General features: G+C 47.2%; 1 protein-coding gene across 7 annotated transcripts in view; it reads right to left on the bottom strand.

Moving 5' to 3' along the window:
* Nucleotides 1–19,509, bottom strand: part of PTK2 (protein tyrosine kinase 2) — a 253,318-nt gene that overhangs the window by 182,089 nt on the left and 51,720 nt on the right. For all 7 annotated transcript variants that reach the window (XM_039232967.1, XM_039232971.1, XM_039232974.1 and 4 more), the window contains exon 4: nucleotides 13,051–13,368. In XM_039232967.1, the coding sequence (XP_039088898.1) occupies nucleotides 13,051–13,150 (100 nt within the window). In that variant the 5' untranslated portion in view covers nucleotides 13,151–13,368. The remainder of the gene's footprint in view (nucleotides 1–13,050; nucleotides 13,369–19,509) is intronic.

Raw genomic sequence — 19,509 nt, 5'->3', positions numbered from 1 at the left:
TCTCTCTCTCTCTCTCTCTCTGTCTCTGTCTCTGTCTCTTTCTCCATCTCTCTCCATCTCTCTGCTCCTGTCCCACTCAAATTATCTGTCTTTCTCTCTACCCCCCCAAAACAACAACAACAACAACAACAAAAACAAAAACAAGGACTGTCACGACTACAATATCTCCCTTAGCTCTCTGGAGATCCTTTACTGAGATTTAAATGTTTCATCTTGTTCTTTTAGCTTCCTTCTGCTTGTTGTTTCATCTTTGTTGCTCAAAACTTTTCTGTTTAGACTTCACATTTTGAAAGCAAAGGCTGTCTTCATTGTTTTTTTAACTGAGACAGAATTGGCATATAACACAGCAGCGCTGAGAGTACAATCCGATATTTGCACACACTATGGAATTGATCCCTGAAGTATAAAAAAATTTGTTTCCTGTGATGAGAACTTTTAGGATTTACTCTCTTGGCAACTTTCAGGTATCCAGTACCATATTATTAATTACCGTAACAATGCCATACATTACATCCCACAACTTATTTATAAGCGGAGTATTGTACCTCTTGACCCACCCCTTCCCTCCTCCCCTCTAGCAACCACCATTCTGCTCTTTGTATCTAGTTTTATCTTCTCCGTTTGTTTTGATTTTTAGGTTCCACACGTAAGTGAGATCACACAGTATCTGTCTTTCTCTGAACTACTTCACATAGCATGATGCCCTAAGGGTCCATTCATGTTGTTGCAAATTGAAAGATTTCATTTTTATGGTCAATAATATTCCAATGTATGTATGTATATGGGAGTGTGTCTGTGTGTATGTTATACAGACTTACACACTCACCATACATTGTCCATCAATTCATTACCAGACACTCAGCTTGTTTCCATGTCTCGGCTATTGGAAATAATGCCACAGTACACATGTCTTTCCAAATTAGTGTTTTTGCTTTCTTTGGATAAATACCGAGAAGTGAAACTGCTGGATCATATGATCAATTCCACTTTTAATTTTTTGAGGAAGCTCCACACTGTTTCCCACGGTGGCGGTACCATCTATGCCCCCACTGACAGTGCGAGGGTTCTCTTTCCTCCACGTCTTCAGCAACACTTGTTATTTCTTGTCTTTTGATAACAGTCAATCTGACAGTGATAGCTCACTGTGGTTTGATCAGCATTTCGCTGATGGTGAGTGATGTTGACCATATTTTCATGTGCCTGTTGGCCATCTGGATATCTTTGGAAAAATGTCCATTCAGATCCTCTGTCCATTTTTTAATGAGATTTTTTTTCCTTTTGGTATTGAGTTGTTCACAGAGTTTCAATATTAGCCCTTCATCAGAAATATGATTTGCAAATATCTTCTCCCATTCTAGCGGCTGCCCTCTTGTTTGGTCGATGGTGTCCTTTGCTGTGCGGAAGCTTTTAGTTTGACGTAGTCCCACTGGTCTGTTTCTGCTTTGTTACAGGGACTCTTTAAATATCTCATGGTCACAGAGCCCTAAACATGTGGGTGACCCGACGATCCACGTGCTGAGCAGAGTCGACCACACGGCTAGACATCCCAGAATGTCAGAATCTGCCCTTTCTCCTGGACCAGTCTCCTCAGAAGAGAATGTTTCCATCCCCTGCCAGGGGTGGGCAAAAGCCTTCCAACAGGACTCGAGGAACCAAAGAGAAAGAAAGCGTGCCTAACCTCACTTAATCCCGATTCTGAGGGCAAGAATGCCCTGTCCGTAGGAAAGCTGCTAAAACTATACATGCAGACAACCCACAACAGGGATAATAACTTATCACAACAGACTTCAGCTGCTAGGGCTTTGGAGACCTCCACGGGCCAGGCACGCCCCTCAGAATGCCAAGACTGACCACCTCGCGTGGAGCCAGTCATTTACTTTCTATGGCGAAGGCACCCTAGAAGTTACAGGACAGCTAAAACTTCACCTAAATCACACAAACTTTTCAAAGAACGAGCCCAAAATAATCCTGAGCCTCTAAGTGAAGAGGACTGGACTGTCTACAGAAGAGGAAGGTCTCAGCAAAGACTGCGTAGGCAGTGACTTCTGCGCGGGACCTTGACCAAGAAGCAGTGCGTATTGCTCAATAGTGCTGAAAACTGTGCTCGGCTCCCCCACTCACCACTGTGTGAGTGACCCCTAAGTTACTAGAGGCTTCTTGTCTGTAAAGACGAAGTAGTAACACCTACCCTGTTAGCTAAGATAATAAACGTGAAGTCCTTATTAGCAAGGGAGATTAGAAACAAAGCTGGCATCCACTAGTGACAGCAGTGGTTAAAAGAGGTAACCTGAATTCTCCAGGCGGATAAAAGGGGAATGGAAATCCCAGAAGACCCCACTCCCCCACTTAACAGCACTTCCACAGTCCGAGCACAGCCCTAACGAGCAGCCTGTTACACGTAAGAGCTTTATGAAGCCTGTCAAAAAGGGAAAGAACAGACCATCATTCCTACCATGATAGCATCTGGCAGTTCTGAAATATATAATGAAATCCAAGGACCAAATGAAGCATAAGTGTTTGAGAATTCTCCCCTAAACCTTGCCCTATTAAAAAAACAAAACAAAAAAAAAACAGTACACATTTTTCTAAACTGCAAATATCCCAGCAGTGGCCCATTCCATCATGACCTTACACAATAGTTAAAACAAAAAGAAAGCCTGACAGTCTGGGATTGTTATCTCCTCAATGACTCTGTCAACTTCACAAAATGGTAGATTTTCACAGTAAAAAAAAAAGTAGTATTAATATACAATATTCTAGGAGTATTTTGTTTCTCTTAAAAAAAAAACTTTTTTAAAAGTTAACAAAACTTTGGGGGAGATATAAGATACTGGCCTCACCCTGGTTAACAAGGTCCTAGGTTTTCTCCTTGTCTGTTTATTTGTTTTTAATATGATAAAGACTACATATCTTTCAATATAACAGTTTCTGGCCAATGTAATTGTAAGGAAAATCTATATTCACATGCCCTAAACTCAATTCATAACATTAAACAAACGTATGTATGACAAACTCTCAAGCTACCATCCAAACAGAATCTGTAGGACACTGAAATCACCTGTAAGTCTGGAAGGCAAGGCGTGTGGCAATCGGGGGACCCTACTGTGGAAGAGACTGCTACAGAGGTCTTTCCTCCAGGAACACCCCGACACCTGACACACCGCACAGACATTTAGAATGTGCACAATGGAGCGCCTGCGGGCTCAGTCAGTTAAGCATCTGACTCTTGATTCTGGCTCACTCAGGTCATGATCTCACGGATCTTGGGATCGAAGCCCGCATTGGGCTCTGTGCTGACAGCAGGGATTTTCTCTCTGTCCCTCCCCCACTCATCCTCTGTCTCTCTCAAAAATAAAAATAAACATTAAAAAAAAAAAAAGAATATAAGCAATGGGGTGTAAACAAAGCTCCAGTTGGAAATGTTTCCACCTGAAGCATCAGCCACAACAAAACCTCATGGGACCTTCCTGGCGGCAGAGCCACACGAAAGGACCGTGCACGTCCGGGACTTCTCCAGTCTGACTCCGCACACGCCCTTCATCACCAAATCCTCTGCTCCCGTGCTCCCGGCCTCCGGCCTCAGAGTTCAGCCTCCACTTTCCTCTTCACTTCTTGGTTCTAGAAAACTGTCTTCCTTTTTGTTAAAGTCTTGATCTGAATTTTTTTCTAACTAATTCCTTGAACGCTGTGCTACTTCATTATACATGTAACATTAGGGAACAGCACGGATCTTCTACCTAGAAACAACTGTTAAACATACTGTCTGGTAATCAAAAAACCAGTATTTTAAACATTTGAAATCCTACATTTTAGATTCTATTTATGTGGAGTCTTCTCCCTGGGCTATAGGGTTTTAGCTGCCTGGGTTAAGGTACTGTGTTGATGTGTAGGACCTTCCCTTTCCAAACCGAGAACAATGCCAGGCTTCCAGAACTGCCACACATGGGAGGTGCATTCACAGCCCAATTCTGCTAGTTCTGTACCAGAGCCTAACATGTGAGGTGCACCAACCTGGAATGCACAATTCCATGGTTTTCTATATAAGCACACGCACATACACGCGTGTGACCCCCACCCTTGGGGCTATAACTCACAATGACACAACACACTTCCACTTCTGCTCTGTGGCCCTTTCTGACTAAGAGCTCCCCATCAAATGGGACCACAACTTCCAGAACTGCCACTAGAGATTACTGTTTCCTAACCTTACTTACGCTGGTCATGTAAATGGAAATACAGGGGGACACCTCCCAACTTGTTTTATTAGAACGACAGTACTTGTTATCAAAGTGTCACAAAAAGAAAAAAATTACAGATTGGTACCCCCCTACACAAAAGACACAGATTTCCTAAACAAAATATTGCATATTGAATATAACAATATATCAACAGGATAATACATCATGATCAAGTGGGATTTATCTCAGGAACGCAAGGTTGATTCAACAATCAAAACGTAACTCATCCATTATTTTAAAAAACAGAAAGTTCCTATAATTAATAAAGACAGAAAAAAAAACACTTGACGAAATTCAACACCCTCTCATGATTTAAAATAAAAAAAGCAACTCTCAGAAAACCAGGGGTTAAAAGGAATGTTTTATTCAAAAGAGGGATTCTATGAAAACAAAGACAAACTAGACCTAAATCCTACTCAACACTGAAAGCTTTCTCTCTAGGGTCAGAACATGACAAGGACACTGTAACAAAGGTGCTAGCCAAGGCAACAGGGCAAGACAGAGAAATAAAGGACATCAAGACTGGACAGAAAAAGGGTTTTTTTAGATTACATGATTACAGACTTCTTTGGATTTTCTACTTGCTCAGATAAACCACCACAACTAATAAGTGAATTTACAGTAAAGGCACAAGATAAACTAACAAGATAATCTACCTCTACATACTAAGCCAAGAACTGGTCAATTAAGCCTAAGAGCCAAAAAACCGTCCTTTACGATAGAATCAAAAAGCACGCTAATATCTACCTCGGGACCAAGAGAGCTCCCAGGCCTAGCTAGCCGGAAGGGTCTACCAGAAGTCACAGTACTGTTGGGGCGCCTGGGTGGCTTAGTCGGTTAAGCGTCCGACTTTCACCTAGGTCATGATCTCGCGGTTCATGGGTTCGAGCCCCGCGTCGGGCTCTGTGCTGACTGCCAGCTCAGAGCCTGGAGCCTGTTTCGGTCTGTGACTCCCTCTCTGACTCTCCCCTGCTCATGCTGTCTCTCTCTCTCTCCTATAAATAAATAAAACATTAAAAAAAATTTAAAAAAAAAAAAAAGAAGTCACAGTACTGTCCACAGGTCAGTTCTCCCAACCCAGTGCGTGGATTCAACACAGCCCCAGTCCAAACAGAAGAGACAAAGAGTCCAGCAGCTCCAGAAGCTACTGTAACTGGCAATAGCGCACCGTGGGCAACACGAAAGCACGCACACCAGGTCGTCTGGGCACAGCGCGGGGCCGACGTTGTGCTCGTCTTTCTACTCAGAGAAAAAACTTACCACCACTGGTTTGTTTTCAACATCAATGCCAGAAAACACAACAGGACTCATTTTGTACAGTTTTTCAGGGAAAAAGGTATAAAGATGCAAACACAGATCACCTGAAGCAGATAGATACTATACATGTGAACAGAAACCCGAGGTCTGTGGGCTAAAGTCAACACTATAAAACTTATACAAATGGGGACGCCTGGGTGTCTCAGTCGGTTAAGCGTCCGACTTCGGCTCAGGTCATGAACTCACAGTTCATGGGTTCGAGCCCCACGTCGGGCTCTGTGCTGACAGCTGGCTCAGAGCCTGGAGCCTGTTTCCGATTCTGTGTCTCCCTCTCTCTGCCCCTCCCCTACTCACGTTGTCTCTCTCTCTCTCTCTCTCTCTCAGAAATAAATAAAACATTAAAAAACATTAAAAAATAAAATCCTTTAAAAATATAAATAAATAAAACTTATACAAATGTTACCTAAAGGCAAAACAAAAATATTCTGTGCTAATTGTTTTAATAAAGTTAGGTTTTTCTCTTTAACTGAAAATTGATAAAGTTACAAAATACAGAAAACTGTTGAATTTACAATAAATCCCTAATAGTTTGAACAATTACTTGTGAATCTGAAATCAAAGATTTGTGAACACTATTTCAAAAATAATCAGTGTCGGGCATCTGGGTGGCTCAGTCAGTTAAGCGTCTAACTCTTGATTTTGGCTCAGGCCATGATCTCATGGTTTGTGAGTCCAAGCCCCACACAAGGCTGTGCACTGACAGTGCAGAACCTGCTTGGGATTCTCTCTCTCCCTCTCTCTCTGCCCCTGCCCTGTACTCTCTCTCTCTCCCTAACTAAATAAACATTAAAAAGATAATAAAACTGGAGCACCCAGGTGGCTCAGTCAGTTATAGTGTCCGACTTCAGCTCAAGTCATGATCTCAAGGTTTGCAGGTTTGAGCCTCCAATCCAGCTCTGTGCTGGCAGCTCGGAGCCTGGAGCCTGCCTGGGAGTCTGTGTTTCCCTCTCTCTCTGCCCGCCCCCCACTTGTGCTCGGTCTCTCAAAAGCAAATAAACGTAAAAAAAAAATTTCTAAATGACAATAATAAAATCAGTGTCACTAACCATTAAGAAGTTTTTTAACTGTCACAAAAACCTCCATTGCCCTTCTTGTATGCCTCTAGTGATTTGGACCCCTGTGCTGCAAGCAGACCAGATGAGTGAATTCATCGCTCTAGGGTCCTTGTAGGCGTGAGGCCAGGGGTGCGTCCAGGGGCATCTCCCTGCAGGACGGCAACCCCCCGAGAACGGCAGCTGGTGGGCAGGAGGGGTGCCAGGGACAGATGGGACAGTGGTGCTGGCAGGAGGGCAGTCCAAGGGGACCCCCCCGCATCCCCAGGGGCCGACGGGGCAGGGCCAGCACACAAGCCTTCCCGCCAGCAGGCAGCTCCGAGTGCCCACGAGGGGACCCCCGGGGACAGCCACCGCCTCTCCTCCCAACACAACGAGGAACGTGAAAGAATCTGAGAGAAGCCGGCTCTGCGCAGCAGGGCGGTGGCGGTGACGACTCCCGCGGTGGGGCTGCGGGGGCTCGCTGTGCTCTCCAGGTTAGGGCGTCGGAAGCGCGGGTGGGCCCTGCATGGAGAACCCAGGGCCGGCTGCACGCGCAGTCTCTGTTCAAGCACCGCCTGCTGCCCGCCGTTTTTCACCCCTGCACGAGGTGCCGGTGCCCTCCCCCTTGTGCCTCTTGGCGGCTGCTGGCACAGCCCCCGCATGCCGGGGACAGGCGCACAGACACCCAGCAGCACCGCGCTCACAGCAGCCAGGGGAGCGAGTGCTGCGTGAGGGGCGCATCAAGGAACCTATGCCTGAATGGCCTGGCGGCTTCCAGGGTGGAGGTGCGAGGCACCAAGGCAGACACTTGTGCAAAACCACGCGCAAGAAGAGGCTCCCAGGGAAAGAGAGAAAGGCAACGAGCAGGTGCGCAGGACGAAGCCTTACACGAGCCCGGCTCGCACCCCTCAGAGAGCTGGGGGGCGGGACTCACCCTCCCTGCCGCCTGCTCTCCAGCCTCCAGCTGCCATCAGGACAAAAGCCCACGTTTCCCTGAACGCTCCACACACGTTCGTTTCCCAGTGCCTCCCCCGCATTCCTACAGCATGGAATGCCCTCCCCAGGCATCAGACAGCAGCCCTTTATTTTTTTTTAAAAAATGTTTTTATTTATTTCTAGGAGAGAGAGAGAAACAGCGTGAGCAGGGGAGGGTCAGAGAGAGAGGGAGTCACAGACTGAAACAGGCTCCAAGCTCTGAGCTGGCAGTCAGCACAGAGCCCGACGCGGGGCTCGAACCCACGAACCGCGAGATCACGACCCAAGCGAAAGTCGGACGCTTAACCGACTAATCCACCCAGGCGCCCCTGACAGCAGCCCTTTAGAACAATGCCCCAGATTTCGCCAGTTCGGCGAGGTTTCTTTCACTTAACAATTACTGAGTGTGGACAACACGTCAGACCATGTGGGTTCAGAAAGTAGGAGAGGTGGGCCTGGCCCGCAGGAGGGTCACATCCACGGAACGGGAGACAAGCAAATAGAGTTGAATGAGTCACCAGCTACACCTGTGTATGCAGAGCTGAGGCAGACAGCAGAGCCCGCCGGTGGTGCAGATCACTCACACACACACACACACACACACACACACACACACACACACACACACGGCCATGCCCTAGGGAAGAGTGCTAAAAGTTTCCTGTTTAGAAAGAACAAAACGCTCCAAGCAGGAGGAGCCGCAAAAGCACACAGAGGCACGAAGAGTCACGCGGGCAGGGCCCCGTCCGAAAACTAACAGCAGGCAGTGCTATGGCCGGAGGTGGAGGCGGAGGGCGAGGCCAGCGGAGACAGCAGGGCAGTCTCCCGTAACATCAGGGTAGGCAGAAAATAGACTGGAACTCAGCTCAGCATTCATTCCTACTGTGGGCCTACTATGTGCCAGGCACTGCACGTTGTTCCCATGTACAGCTTAGTCACTCTTCTGGAAAGTGTTGAGCACCTTTTACTGTAAATGTACACAGATTTAGATATTTACATAAATATAATCATATATACTACATATATTTTTAATCTGTCTTCCCCACGAGTCAATTAGCAACTCAAGCTGTCAGACCGGATGGCCAGAATCCCAGAGGAGTGGCACAGAGAGGCCCAGGGAAACAATTCCCAGGGAAAGTATCAGGCCCTGGGAGCCCGACCGAGACCCATCTGTTGAGAGAGCTAGATGCAGGGTGTGTGCTACAGGAAGAAACCCAAACACCAATCTACTCCTCTCACCAAATGCTTTTAAGGCACATGGATTAGCTAAACCTGTCAAGAGCTTATTCATTAAGGTAATTTTCCTTTGTGCCAGCACCTTGACAAGCAGAAGAAAAACTGACCGAATCCCTGTGTGAAGGTTACTATCTAGCAAAGAAGACAGAAAGCAAGCAAGTACAAGGTCTAATGACCGCCACAGTAAGTGCTGTGCGAGACCACAAGAGAAGGCTCGGGGACGGAACTCCAGGGAGAGAGCAGTTTAGGTTGACCGGGCCGAGATCCTTGAGGCTCAGGCCCGAGACGTCAGGAGGGCGGGGAAGGCAGGGGACGGAGAGCCAAGCACGGGGCGTCTGAGGCACTCACGAGTCAAAACAACAGCGCCACCGATGAGCAGGAAGCTGGTGACGGTGGGGAGAAGCTGGATCAGGCGAGGCCTCGTGGGCCACATTAAGGATTTGCAATTTACCCAGTAAGAAACCACCAGAGGGCCCTAGGGAGAGTAACACTGGGTGTGTGTTTTCATAAACCCACTCAGGCAGCTGTGTGCGGGATGACCGTGTAGCAGGAAGCACCTCCCACAGCCCAGAGAGACCTGAAGGCCGCACGGTCCAGAGTGGATGCCGCGGAAAGGGAGACAGGCTGGGGAGCTCAAAGCACGTTCTGGAGGCAGAACTGGAACTGCGAGGGTACAAAGATGAATTCACTCCACAGGGCAGGGGTGTCAGAGAAGCATCCTGGGCTGTGGCCCGAGCACTAAGTGCACGGGGGTCCAGCACGTTCGTGAAGACAGGGAGGACACGAGGAGGAACAGGCTTCAGGGGCGACAGCTAAGAGGCTCCTAAGTATTGGAAGTTTATGAGAAATACACATGTAGATAAAGACAAGAGGCCATTGGCCACTGGCAGGTCAGACACAGAAGTGAAGACACACTGCACACAGAGCCACGTGCACAGAGGGAAGGAGAGAGGGAGTTTAAAACGCTGATACAGGAGTGCCTGGGAGGCTCAGTCGGTTGAGCACCTGGCTCCTGATTTCAGCTCAGGTCACGATCTCATGGTTCGTGGGATCAAGTCTCTCCTCGTAGGGCTCTGTGCTCAGTGCAAAGCCTGCCTGGGATTCTCTCTCTCTCTTCTTCTCTATCTCTGCCCCTCCTGCATGTTCGTTCTCTCTCTCAAAATAAACTTAAAATAATAATAATAAAAAATATTGATACAGAAAAAGCATGACTTCAATCACAGGGCCCGGAATCACACAAGGGAACTATCACTATAGTATACTATATAGTATGCAGTATATAGTATATTATACTCGCGAGTATACTCGCCCTCAATCTGCTACTCAAAGATTGAGACAAAATCAACATGCACACTCATCCCTAACAACCGCAGGCCTGACACCTCTTTCGTCCTTCCCAGTCTCTCAGAGAGATGAATAAAGCAAGCACACACTAATGTCATCAGAGAACTTTCCCGGCAGGGCCCTCTGCCTTCAATAACCTTGCAACCAAACACAGCACTATCAACATGTACTTTGACTTCAACACGCTGAATTACAACTGCCTTTAAGCCTAGAAAATTGTGATATGGCTGAACACACATTATAACAAAGTCCTTTCAAATATGTTAAAATATTCTCTTCTGCGGGAGGGACGGGACCCACCTCACCTGGCACAACATGGTACATCACAGGGACAGCCACAGACTGTCTTAAGGGTACCTTAAAGGTTTTGTTCAAAGTATACAAATCTAGCTCTGTTCTATTATTTTTAGCCTGTTCCACTAAGTATTTTGTGTCTTCTTAAATTGGGACACTGATGTTTTTTGAGGTTAATGTGACCGATAAAATCAAATGTGAGGTTTCGAATATCTAACTGCAAAGAGAGATTTGTAGTCTTTGGACTTGAGCTTTTTATTTTGTCTTTATCTAAAAGTAGTAACTTTTATACTTGAAAATAACCGATTCGGTCAATTCCTCCACACCAGCATCTTTGTCTTTATCACACAGCAAAAATTAAGCAGAATAAAACCTAAAGTTTCCTGCCTTCCTGGCCGGGTACAGAGAGAGTGCGGAGAAGCCCGCACACTGTGTGCTCCCGGGGGAGGCAGTGTGCACAGCCCTGGGAGGGGACAGAGTGACAAGCTCCTAGTGTTGTCAGGAACCTCCTCTCGAACGGTCCAGAAGGAAGACCATTCATCAGAGGCGACGGCCTGCTCCAGCCCTATACACAGACTGACTCTGATGCTGCCCCTACCTCCTCCCCTCTTCCACACCCATGGCTCTGCTCTCCCCCCACCCACTCCTGACCTCTAGCAAAATATTTCAGTTACAGACGCCTCCACTCGTTTGTTCTGCCAATCAGCAAATGAAATGGGAAAGTAAGCTGCTTTCATCAATTGCTTTAGGATGAGATGGGGGTAAAAAATAAAGACCACTCCAATCTTTCTTCTCTTCCCAAGTTCATATTTCTAAAGTCACTTTGAATTTCTTAAAAACCCAGTAGCCAATTATTGAAATATCCCACCAGTACTGGATTCACAGGCTTACTGAAATCAGAGCTTTATTGCTAAAGCTTGGTGCTAACAGAGAGCTGGCACACCCATGGACATGGCATTGTGTATACGGGTCCCAATAAGTCTGTAAGAAAGACCGACCTTCGTACAGAACTGTTGACCTCTGAGCACTGGTCACTGGTCATGCTCAATCATACTATGCAATCTTGAGGTAAGAAATTGTAGCTTTTAAAAGTTCCCATATCCAACACCCTTTAAAATTCAAAGTTTGAATTTAAGTGAGCAAAATCTTTCTTCTAAATATCTAACTGGTAAATATAGTGACAGGTGCTTTGTTCAGAAAGCATCACATTAAAAGAGTCCTAACATCACATGTTTTAGAACTGTTTAAACGGGGCGCCTGGCTGACTCCGCTGGAAGAGTGCGCAACTCTTGATCCCCGGGTTGTGAGTTTGAGGCCCACATTGGGTGTAGAGATTACCTAAGAATAAAATCTAGGAAGGAAGGAAGGAAGGAAAGGAAGGAAAGGAAGGAAGAAAGGAAGGCAGGAGGAGGGGAGGGGAGGGAGGAGGGGAGGGAGGAGGGGAGGGGAGGGGGAGGGGAGGGGGAGGGGGGAGGGGAGGGGAGGGGAGTTAAGTTGAGAAGGCTGGGTCAGAATTTTGGGCCAGTGCTGAAGACTGGGTGAATAACAAGCAATCCAGCACCAAAACTACAGTCTGGCACTAGCACAGCAACACCCTGATGGCCTGAAAAGTTTTAAGCTAAACCCTGAATTGGATCCGTCTGAAGGTCTGCTTGGAGTACTGTAGGTCCTTACCCAGCACAGGCTTCTTCCTTTTCAAACTCTTTCCTGAGTACATTAGCATGATACTTGAATATATATTTTTAAATAATAATAAATATTTGTGTTAAATTCTTTATAAAGGACTTCATCTCCCTGGGTTAATATTCACTAGGACGTTAAGAGAAGCAGCAAACTGTTCTGGTCTTATTCATACACGGATTATATGGCGTTTTTACTTCTTGACATGCTTCCCAAACACGGTCTTGAACGTTTACAATGAAGACGCTGTATTTTATACTTATATTTTTAGATAAATAAAAATCCTAACATTAAACTGGAAAATGTTTTTTATTCACGGTATTACTGACCCTTAGTGTAGGCCACCTTATGATAATATGGAGTTCCAAATACACAGTCTTTACAGTGAGTAAAGAAAACCAATTTTTGAAATAAGAAAAACCACATCACTCTTTTTCCCTCCAGTCCTATTTAAGTTAAAATGAGTCTCTTAATTCCTTAAAATTTTCCACATCATAGAACGGACATGGGTGTCCTAATTAAAGCACAAGGGGCACCAGACTGGCTCAGTCAGAAGAGCCTGCAGCTCTGGATCTCGGGGTCCTGAGCTCAAGCCCCATGTTGGCTATGGAGATGACTTAAATGAATCAATAAAAACTTAAACACACACAAAATAAAATGTGCAACTATAAGAGACACAGGACAAGCACAAAAAAGATGGCATATTTAAAATGCACTTCCACAAAAATATTTTTATTTACTATTTTAAAAATTATCTATCTGGTTTTATGCCAAGAGCTGCAAACCTGATACCACATCAGTTTCCATTTTTCCTTAAATTTAATCATAAATCTATTTGAAATAAATTCTGAAGAACTCTCATCCACCTGTTTAGTGCAAAAGCATGAATTGGAATGAAATTTAAACCAAAGAGATCTTTAAGTTACGTATACCTTTAGCCCAACACATTGGAAATGGACTACAGCCGCTCTTCTCCATACAGACGGCACCTGCTGGCGTCAGGGCCCCTCGGCCCGCCAGTTCCAGCAACATAAGGTCAGGCCTCTCGAGATGAGGCCGGCCGGCCACGCACCAAGGCTCCGGTCATCGCGCCCACGGGGCTCGCTCCGATCCACAGCCACGCTAAGTCTCCCCCGGGTGCTCCTTGTTTCAGGGCTTGAGGCAAGATTTGGGAGGTGTTCCTTCTGTAATATTTCCCAGCAGCATGAAGAATGCCTCTCAGTTACAGAATCTTCTACCGCTTCCGCAATCTGAAACACAGACCATCCTGGCCAGATGAAGCTCCAGAGCAGAAAGAAACCGGCTAGTAACGTGACCCCCGCGGGCCTGTGTCCCTCGATTCATTCAGGGAAGGATGGAGTCAGAGAGGGCGGGAGGGAGGGCGGGCCGGAGGGAGGAGGGAAAGAACGCCAGGGCCAGGGCCTGATTACTATGCTAATCCCACCCCTCTGTTCAAAGCATCTGGCAGACCTGGGTCACAAACCAACAGGCTGCGAAAGCAGCAAATCAAGTGTGCCCCAGATCGTGTCCGTGGACGGCTCCTGCAACGATTTCTGTGTTCAAAGCCATGCCTTTGGCCTGTTACCAGCCTAATTCTGGCCTTAAGACTTAAGATAATTATCCTGAAGAAAAACGATTAATACCAGGGGAAAAAAATCTTGACCAACATTAAAAACAAGTCTGTAAAAATATCTCTTTAGGAACCCAGATGTTTCCGAGGAAAAGTATTTTTTCTGATTGATACTTTCACAGTTTTCAAATTTATAAAACTGTATTTAGAAAACACCTAAAAACAAGAATTTTTATGATTATTCGTAAAAGAAGTTATTACATTCTTTTAAAATTAGCTGAGGAAATACTGAGGAATCTAAGATTCGTGATTTCTTAGTTTCAGAATAAGTGAGTGCTAAACCCACAGTGGAGAAGCAGGACTGGAAAGTAACAATCTACACTGGTAACTTTTCTTAAAAACTGCAAACTACCTACACTATTTCCAGTCAGACTGAGAGACAGTCATGGTCATCTCTAAAACAGCCCCTTAAACACACTCTGCTTCGCAGTAAGACGGTAAGTAACGGGGCTCCTGGAGTGTGTCGTGAGGTGCGAAACGGGGTGGCTCTCCTAGCACTGGGGTGATTCTGTCGGGAGTACATCCCATAAACGAGGACAAGATCACAGAATCAAGTCCTCGACTTAACTGTGAACAGGACCGAGGCTTTACGAATTCACAAACGTGTGAAAACAAGAGCTGGAAAAGGCGCAGGAGAACAAGAGGCCTGTCTGGGCCCAGTGATGTCCCAGGACAGCCAGCTTCATTTCTACCACGCGCCTCTTGATGGCGGCTTTGTCTCCAGGCCTTACGCTCAGCCTAACAGCAGCTGGAGCTCAAATGAGTTCTCAGATGCCCCAGTGAAAACAGATCATTCGTCAGCGTGAACTCTGACCCCAGGCGACACCGGGAAGAAAAGGGGCGCCAGGAAAACACAGGCAAGCAAGCCGGGAAAGGAAGAGAAGAAACAAGCGCACAGATCCCCATCACGGAGGACAGCGCGGGACACACAGGCCTGCTGCCTTCACAGGAGGATCGTGGCACACCCAGGAGCACATCTGGCATCCGGCTCAGATCCCTGAGGACGGCCTGCCCTTTAATCTGAACCACCAAGTAACAGACTGTACCAACAACCCAAGCACACTCGGAGTCTCCCTTGCAACTTAGACTCAAAAGTTAGAAAATAAAAGCTACCTTTTACTAGTTGCCAAAGAGATCCTCCTACACACCAATACCGATCACACCCAACCGTCACAGCTCCTAAGTAAGCAGAGTCAGTGCTGTCACATCCTTTAAAGATGAGTAAAGATGGAGTGCTGCAGCTACGGAGACAGCTTCGCTGAGCCCACCTGTCCCCCAGGAGCCAGGGGTCTCCCCTCTCTCCCTCCCTCTTTCTCTCTCTCTCTCACACACGCACGCACGCGCGCCCCAGAAGGTTTCTGAGCCAGAAGGAAGAGATGCCACGGCACCACCTATGCAGAGAAGAGGGGTTGGTGCGGGTGGTGGCGGCAGGGGCGCGTCCACAGTGCAGAGGAGGGGACAGGAGGCACACCTGGGAGCTCTTGAGGACAAAGAAGGTCCCTGAGGACAGGAAGGAGAGGAAAAGCCGAGTCTCCAACGGCAGAGTAACCAGAGGGCGGCTTCCCCCCACAACGTGTACTAATGCTGACCCTACCTCAATAGCCAAGTAGTACCTGCTCGTGACCTAAGTCCTGGGGACACAGAAGAGGCCAAGATCGAAGAAGCAAAGACCCCTCCAGGCCAGCAGGCAGAGCCCAGCGGGGGAAAGAGCTGGAAGCACCGGGGCCGCGGGGAAGAGTGGCTAAGGCGAGGGCCAGCACAGAGGAAGATGGCCCGGCTCGCGGACAGGCGGCCCCTGCTCTACATGCCCCGGCGCAGCCCGCCATCGGGCTCCGTCCTTCCCACGGCCAACAAAGCGGTTCGCTCCCAGTGTCCACGGAAGAGGGGAGGGGGTTCAGGAGGAGGCAGCGCCAGTGAAGGCCAGAGGGCTGAAAACTTGCCTGAGGACCCGCTACACTGTGGCAGCTTCACTCCTACCTTCTTCTTGCTAAATATTCAAGACGAACTGTGCTTTTGGGTTCCCAAACCACTGCTGACATCTTGGAAAGAACAAGAACAGCCTACAGTTAATGGTCACATAAGTGAAAAAAGTAAGCAGTCCCTTTATGCTCTCTGATTTAAGAAATTCTATATAGTAATAGAAAAGCTATTGTTCACTAAAATGTTCTGTAATGTTTTTAAAACTTTATAATACCAGTATAGTTATAAGCAACTCTGGTATGTCCTACTTCACAGGTAAACTTTTCATTACAATTTATAAGAAAGATATTACTATTTGCTCAAACCGCAGACCGTAGCCATCCTCGACTCCGGTCTCTTTCCTCAAAGCGATCCGTCGGCAAAGCCCATTATCTTGCCTTTACAACGAGCCCGGCCCGTGCGCGCGCCCAGGCCCCCGCCGCAGCTCCCAGCCCGCAACGGCACCCGGCCTCTCAAAACGTCCGTCACACCACTTCGCTCCTCTGCCGAAACTCACCCACACGGCCCCCAGCCTGCCGGCACCAGCGCTTACACACACTCCGCGGGGTCCCCAAGGGCCCCTCCCACCCACACCCCCTGTCTCGCCGTCTCTCGGCTCCCATTTCCTGGGCTTCAACACGCCGACCTCCTCGCTGCCCTCTGCCCATGGCAGGTATGTGCCCACCTTCACACCGCCTGTCCCATGCGCTTAGCCTGCTTCCCTTCCCCACAGCACCGTCACCTTCTCAAATACCACACAGCCGACTTCCACAGTGCGCTTACTGCCCAGCCGCCCTCACGACGGCCCAGTCTGCGTGGCAGGAAGGAGTTGCGTCTGTTCGGCACATAGCGTCTTCCACGCCTTGTTACCTAAAAGGTAAGAGGCACAGGCCACGCTCCACACACCCCTCTATCACCTGCAGGTAACAAGGAGATGACAGAGGGAACTGCTCTTCTCTTTCAGAGGCCACGTCCACAGAGAAGGTATCTAGATGTTCCACATGTCCAGGCTGGACACGGAGCTCAGTCACGGCGTGGCCTGCCTTGATCTTGGGCGCTTTTACCTCTGAGACCCTCTCAGCTCAGGGGCTTCATAAGTATTTACCGAATAAGTGAAGTAAACAATACAAAAACATTGCTTTTTCAAGAATATAAAAAATGGAAAAAAGCAAAACTGACATAAAATCTAGGAAAACCATGGGCACAGCCTCTCCCCATCGTACATAAAACATAAACCACACCGTTGCAGTGTTTGATGCTCCTATGAGAGCTTCATTGCAAATTTCAGTAGAACAAAAATAGTGTGTGAAATTAGATAGCAAGATCAAGAAGAAAATGGAACTCCAAACACCTGCATACACCACACGGCGGGGTCCCACACGGCCTCCCTGCAGACCCCTGCATATACTGTGCAGTCCTGTCCGATAGGGCTTCCCTACAGAAAACTAGCCTTAAGTGAGAAAGTACTGGAAAGAGGTATTAAGAAAGACACAGCTTGGGGCACCTGGGTGGCTCAGTCGGATTAGTGTCCGACTCTTGATTTTGGCTCAAGTCATGCATGCTGTCACAGTTCATGGGTTCAAACCCCAGTGTGGAGCCTGCTTGGGATTCTCTCTCTCTCCCTCTCTCTCTCTCTTTCTCTCTCCCCCCACCTCCCTTGAATGAATGAATGAATCAATGAATGAATGAAGCTGGCAAGCTGCTTATAAATGTCACCAAAAGCAAATCACAAAATGCCAAGCTGACACTCTCACTCTCCTATAGTCACATGGTTTTATTCGCTGGACTTAAGTAATACTTCAGGGTAGTATTTCTTAGAAGAGTAAAGTCGCAGTAAATGCTTTCGAGTCAGCTAATAGGAGGATGTGAAAGAACTGTAATTCATATGATACATACATAATTCAAAATCTCTTTTTTTTTTTTAATGTTTTATTTATTTCTAGGAGAGAGAGAGAGACAGCGTGAGCAAGGGATGGTCAGAGAGAAAGGGAATCACAGACTCTGAAATAGGCTCCAGGCTCTGAGCTGGCAGTCAGCACAGAGCCCAATGCGGGGCTCGAACCCACGAACCGCGAGATCATGACCTAAGTGAAAGTCGGACGCTTAACCAACTAAGCCACCCAGGCGCCCCTCAAAATCTCTCTTACTTCTTTTATGTTTGCATTAGTCAAGAGTTACAGATTTACTGTTACAGTTACTATTATAACAGGGTACCTCCAATTAGAAGCTGATCTTTACAACACACCCTAACTCTTGAAAGTTGGGTATCATACTGACACTTAGTTCTACTAAGACTCACAAAACTGTAACTTCTATGTCATTGCACTTCACTGTCTCCACCACAAAACAAATCCTTTTTCTGAAAACTGTAATCAACAACAATTAAGACTTGATAAGGACTAAAGAAAGTTGGTCCTAAGAAAGGATATAACCATGTTCTGAGGACAAACAGGTGATAAGTTCCAAACTACAACACACTCCAAAAGGCATGGTATTGTTCACGGTGCTTGCCAAGTGTCCAACAAGCACAGAGCCTCCCGCCTCTGCTCCTCTGCGGGAGCTCGGGAAGCTGAGGAAGGCACTGAATTTCCACCTGGAAGACTCAACCAGTTCTATCCGTGAGACAAAGAAAGACTCATTTCACTGTCCCAAAGTTCAGTTTGTTCGTGTGTAAAACAAGGATGATGACAACACCTATCACTGAGCAGTGACCATGTGCCAGTCACAAAATGGCGGCATAGCAAGGCCCATACCAATGAAAACATCGTGACAATGACATCATGGGGAGACCACGTTAGCCTCCCCCTCTGCCAAGCCCCCTTCTAAATACTTTTAAACTGCTGATTCAGTTATTAGAAACCAACTTCAGGAGGGAGGCTCTATCACCCCCATTTAACAGATGACATAACCGAAGCAGGGAGCTGGGTTACCTGTTCAAGGTCACGGAGCTCCTCGGTTGCAAAGCTGGAATCATGCTCAGGCAGCCAGGCTCCAGTCTGTGCTCCTCACTAATCTGTTGCAGAACTTTACCTATTGTTTCAATTAAAAATTCCAACAACCAGCAAGACAGAGAGTGCTAACAGGCCACGTGGGACATGGAAACAAACTGAGGAACAGAGAAATCAAGTGACATAAACTGACATCACACGGGTCTGTGCACACACACCCGCACTCCAACGCCCGCCAGAAGGTGCACTTACACCGCCACCCACGACGGCACCCGCCTCCGGGTGCTGCAAGGTTTCCAGAGGATCAGGAACAGGCCCCACTCAGCCTACAAAGGAAGAAAGAACGACAGGGAGGGACAGGAGAGGAAGAGAAGAAACGTGCCCACAGCAAGGATATGAGATACAAGCTGCTCGCATCCCCAGGACACTCCCATTCACCAGGTTCCACGGCTCATGGGACAGTCGTCAGGAGTCAGCAATCCCACTGCAGGTAAAAGCCATCACGGCACGTGCTGGCCGTGTAGCCGCTACCTGAGAGAAGCTTCAAAATCACCAGGAAATACGCTTCACAATGAATTAAGAAACCAAAGAGCTATGAAAAGGAAGGGCAGCCGCAATCCTAAAGAGGCAGAACATTCTAACTTACTACGAATTTAGACAATAATGAACTAGAGTATTTTTGTAGACACTAATTGCTATTTCTTAAGGAGATAAAAGCGAATTCTAGATTTAGAAACTGTTGGGAGGTTGTCATCAAAGTTGTTTTTTTTTTAAGTTTCTTTATTTTGAGAGAGAGAGAGAACATGAGGGAGAGGCAGAGAGAGCGGGGGGCGGGAGGGAGGGGAGAGGGGGAG

This window comes from Hyaena hyaena, unplaced genomic scaffold (assembly GCF_003009895.1).
Source record: "Hyaena hyaena isolate Hyena2069 unplaced genomic scaffold, ASM300989v1 scaffold_69, whole genome shotgun sequence".
NCBI lineage: Eukaryota > Metazoa > Chordata > Mammalia > Carnivora > Hyaenidae > Hyaena > Hyaena hyaena.
This window is presented reverse-complemented; position numbering and strand designations above follow the sequence as displayed.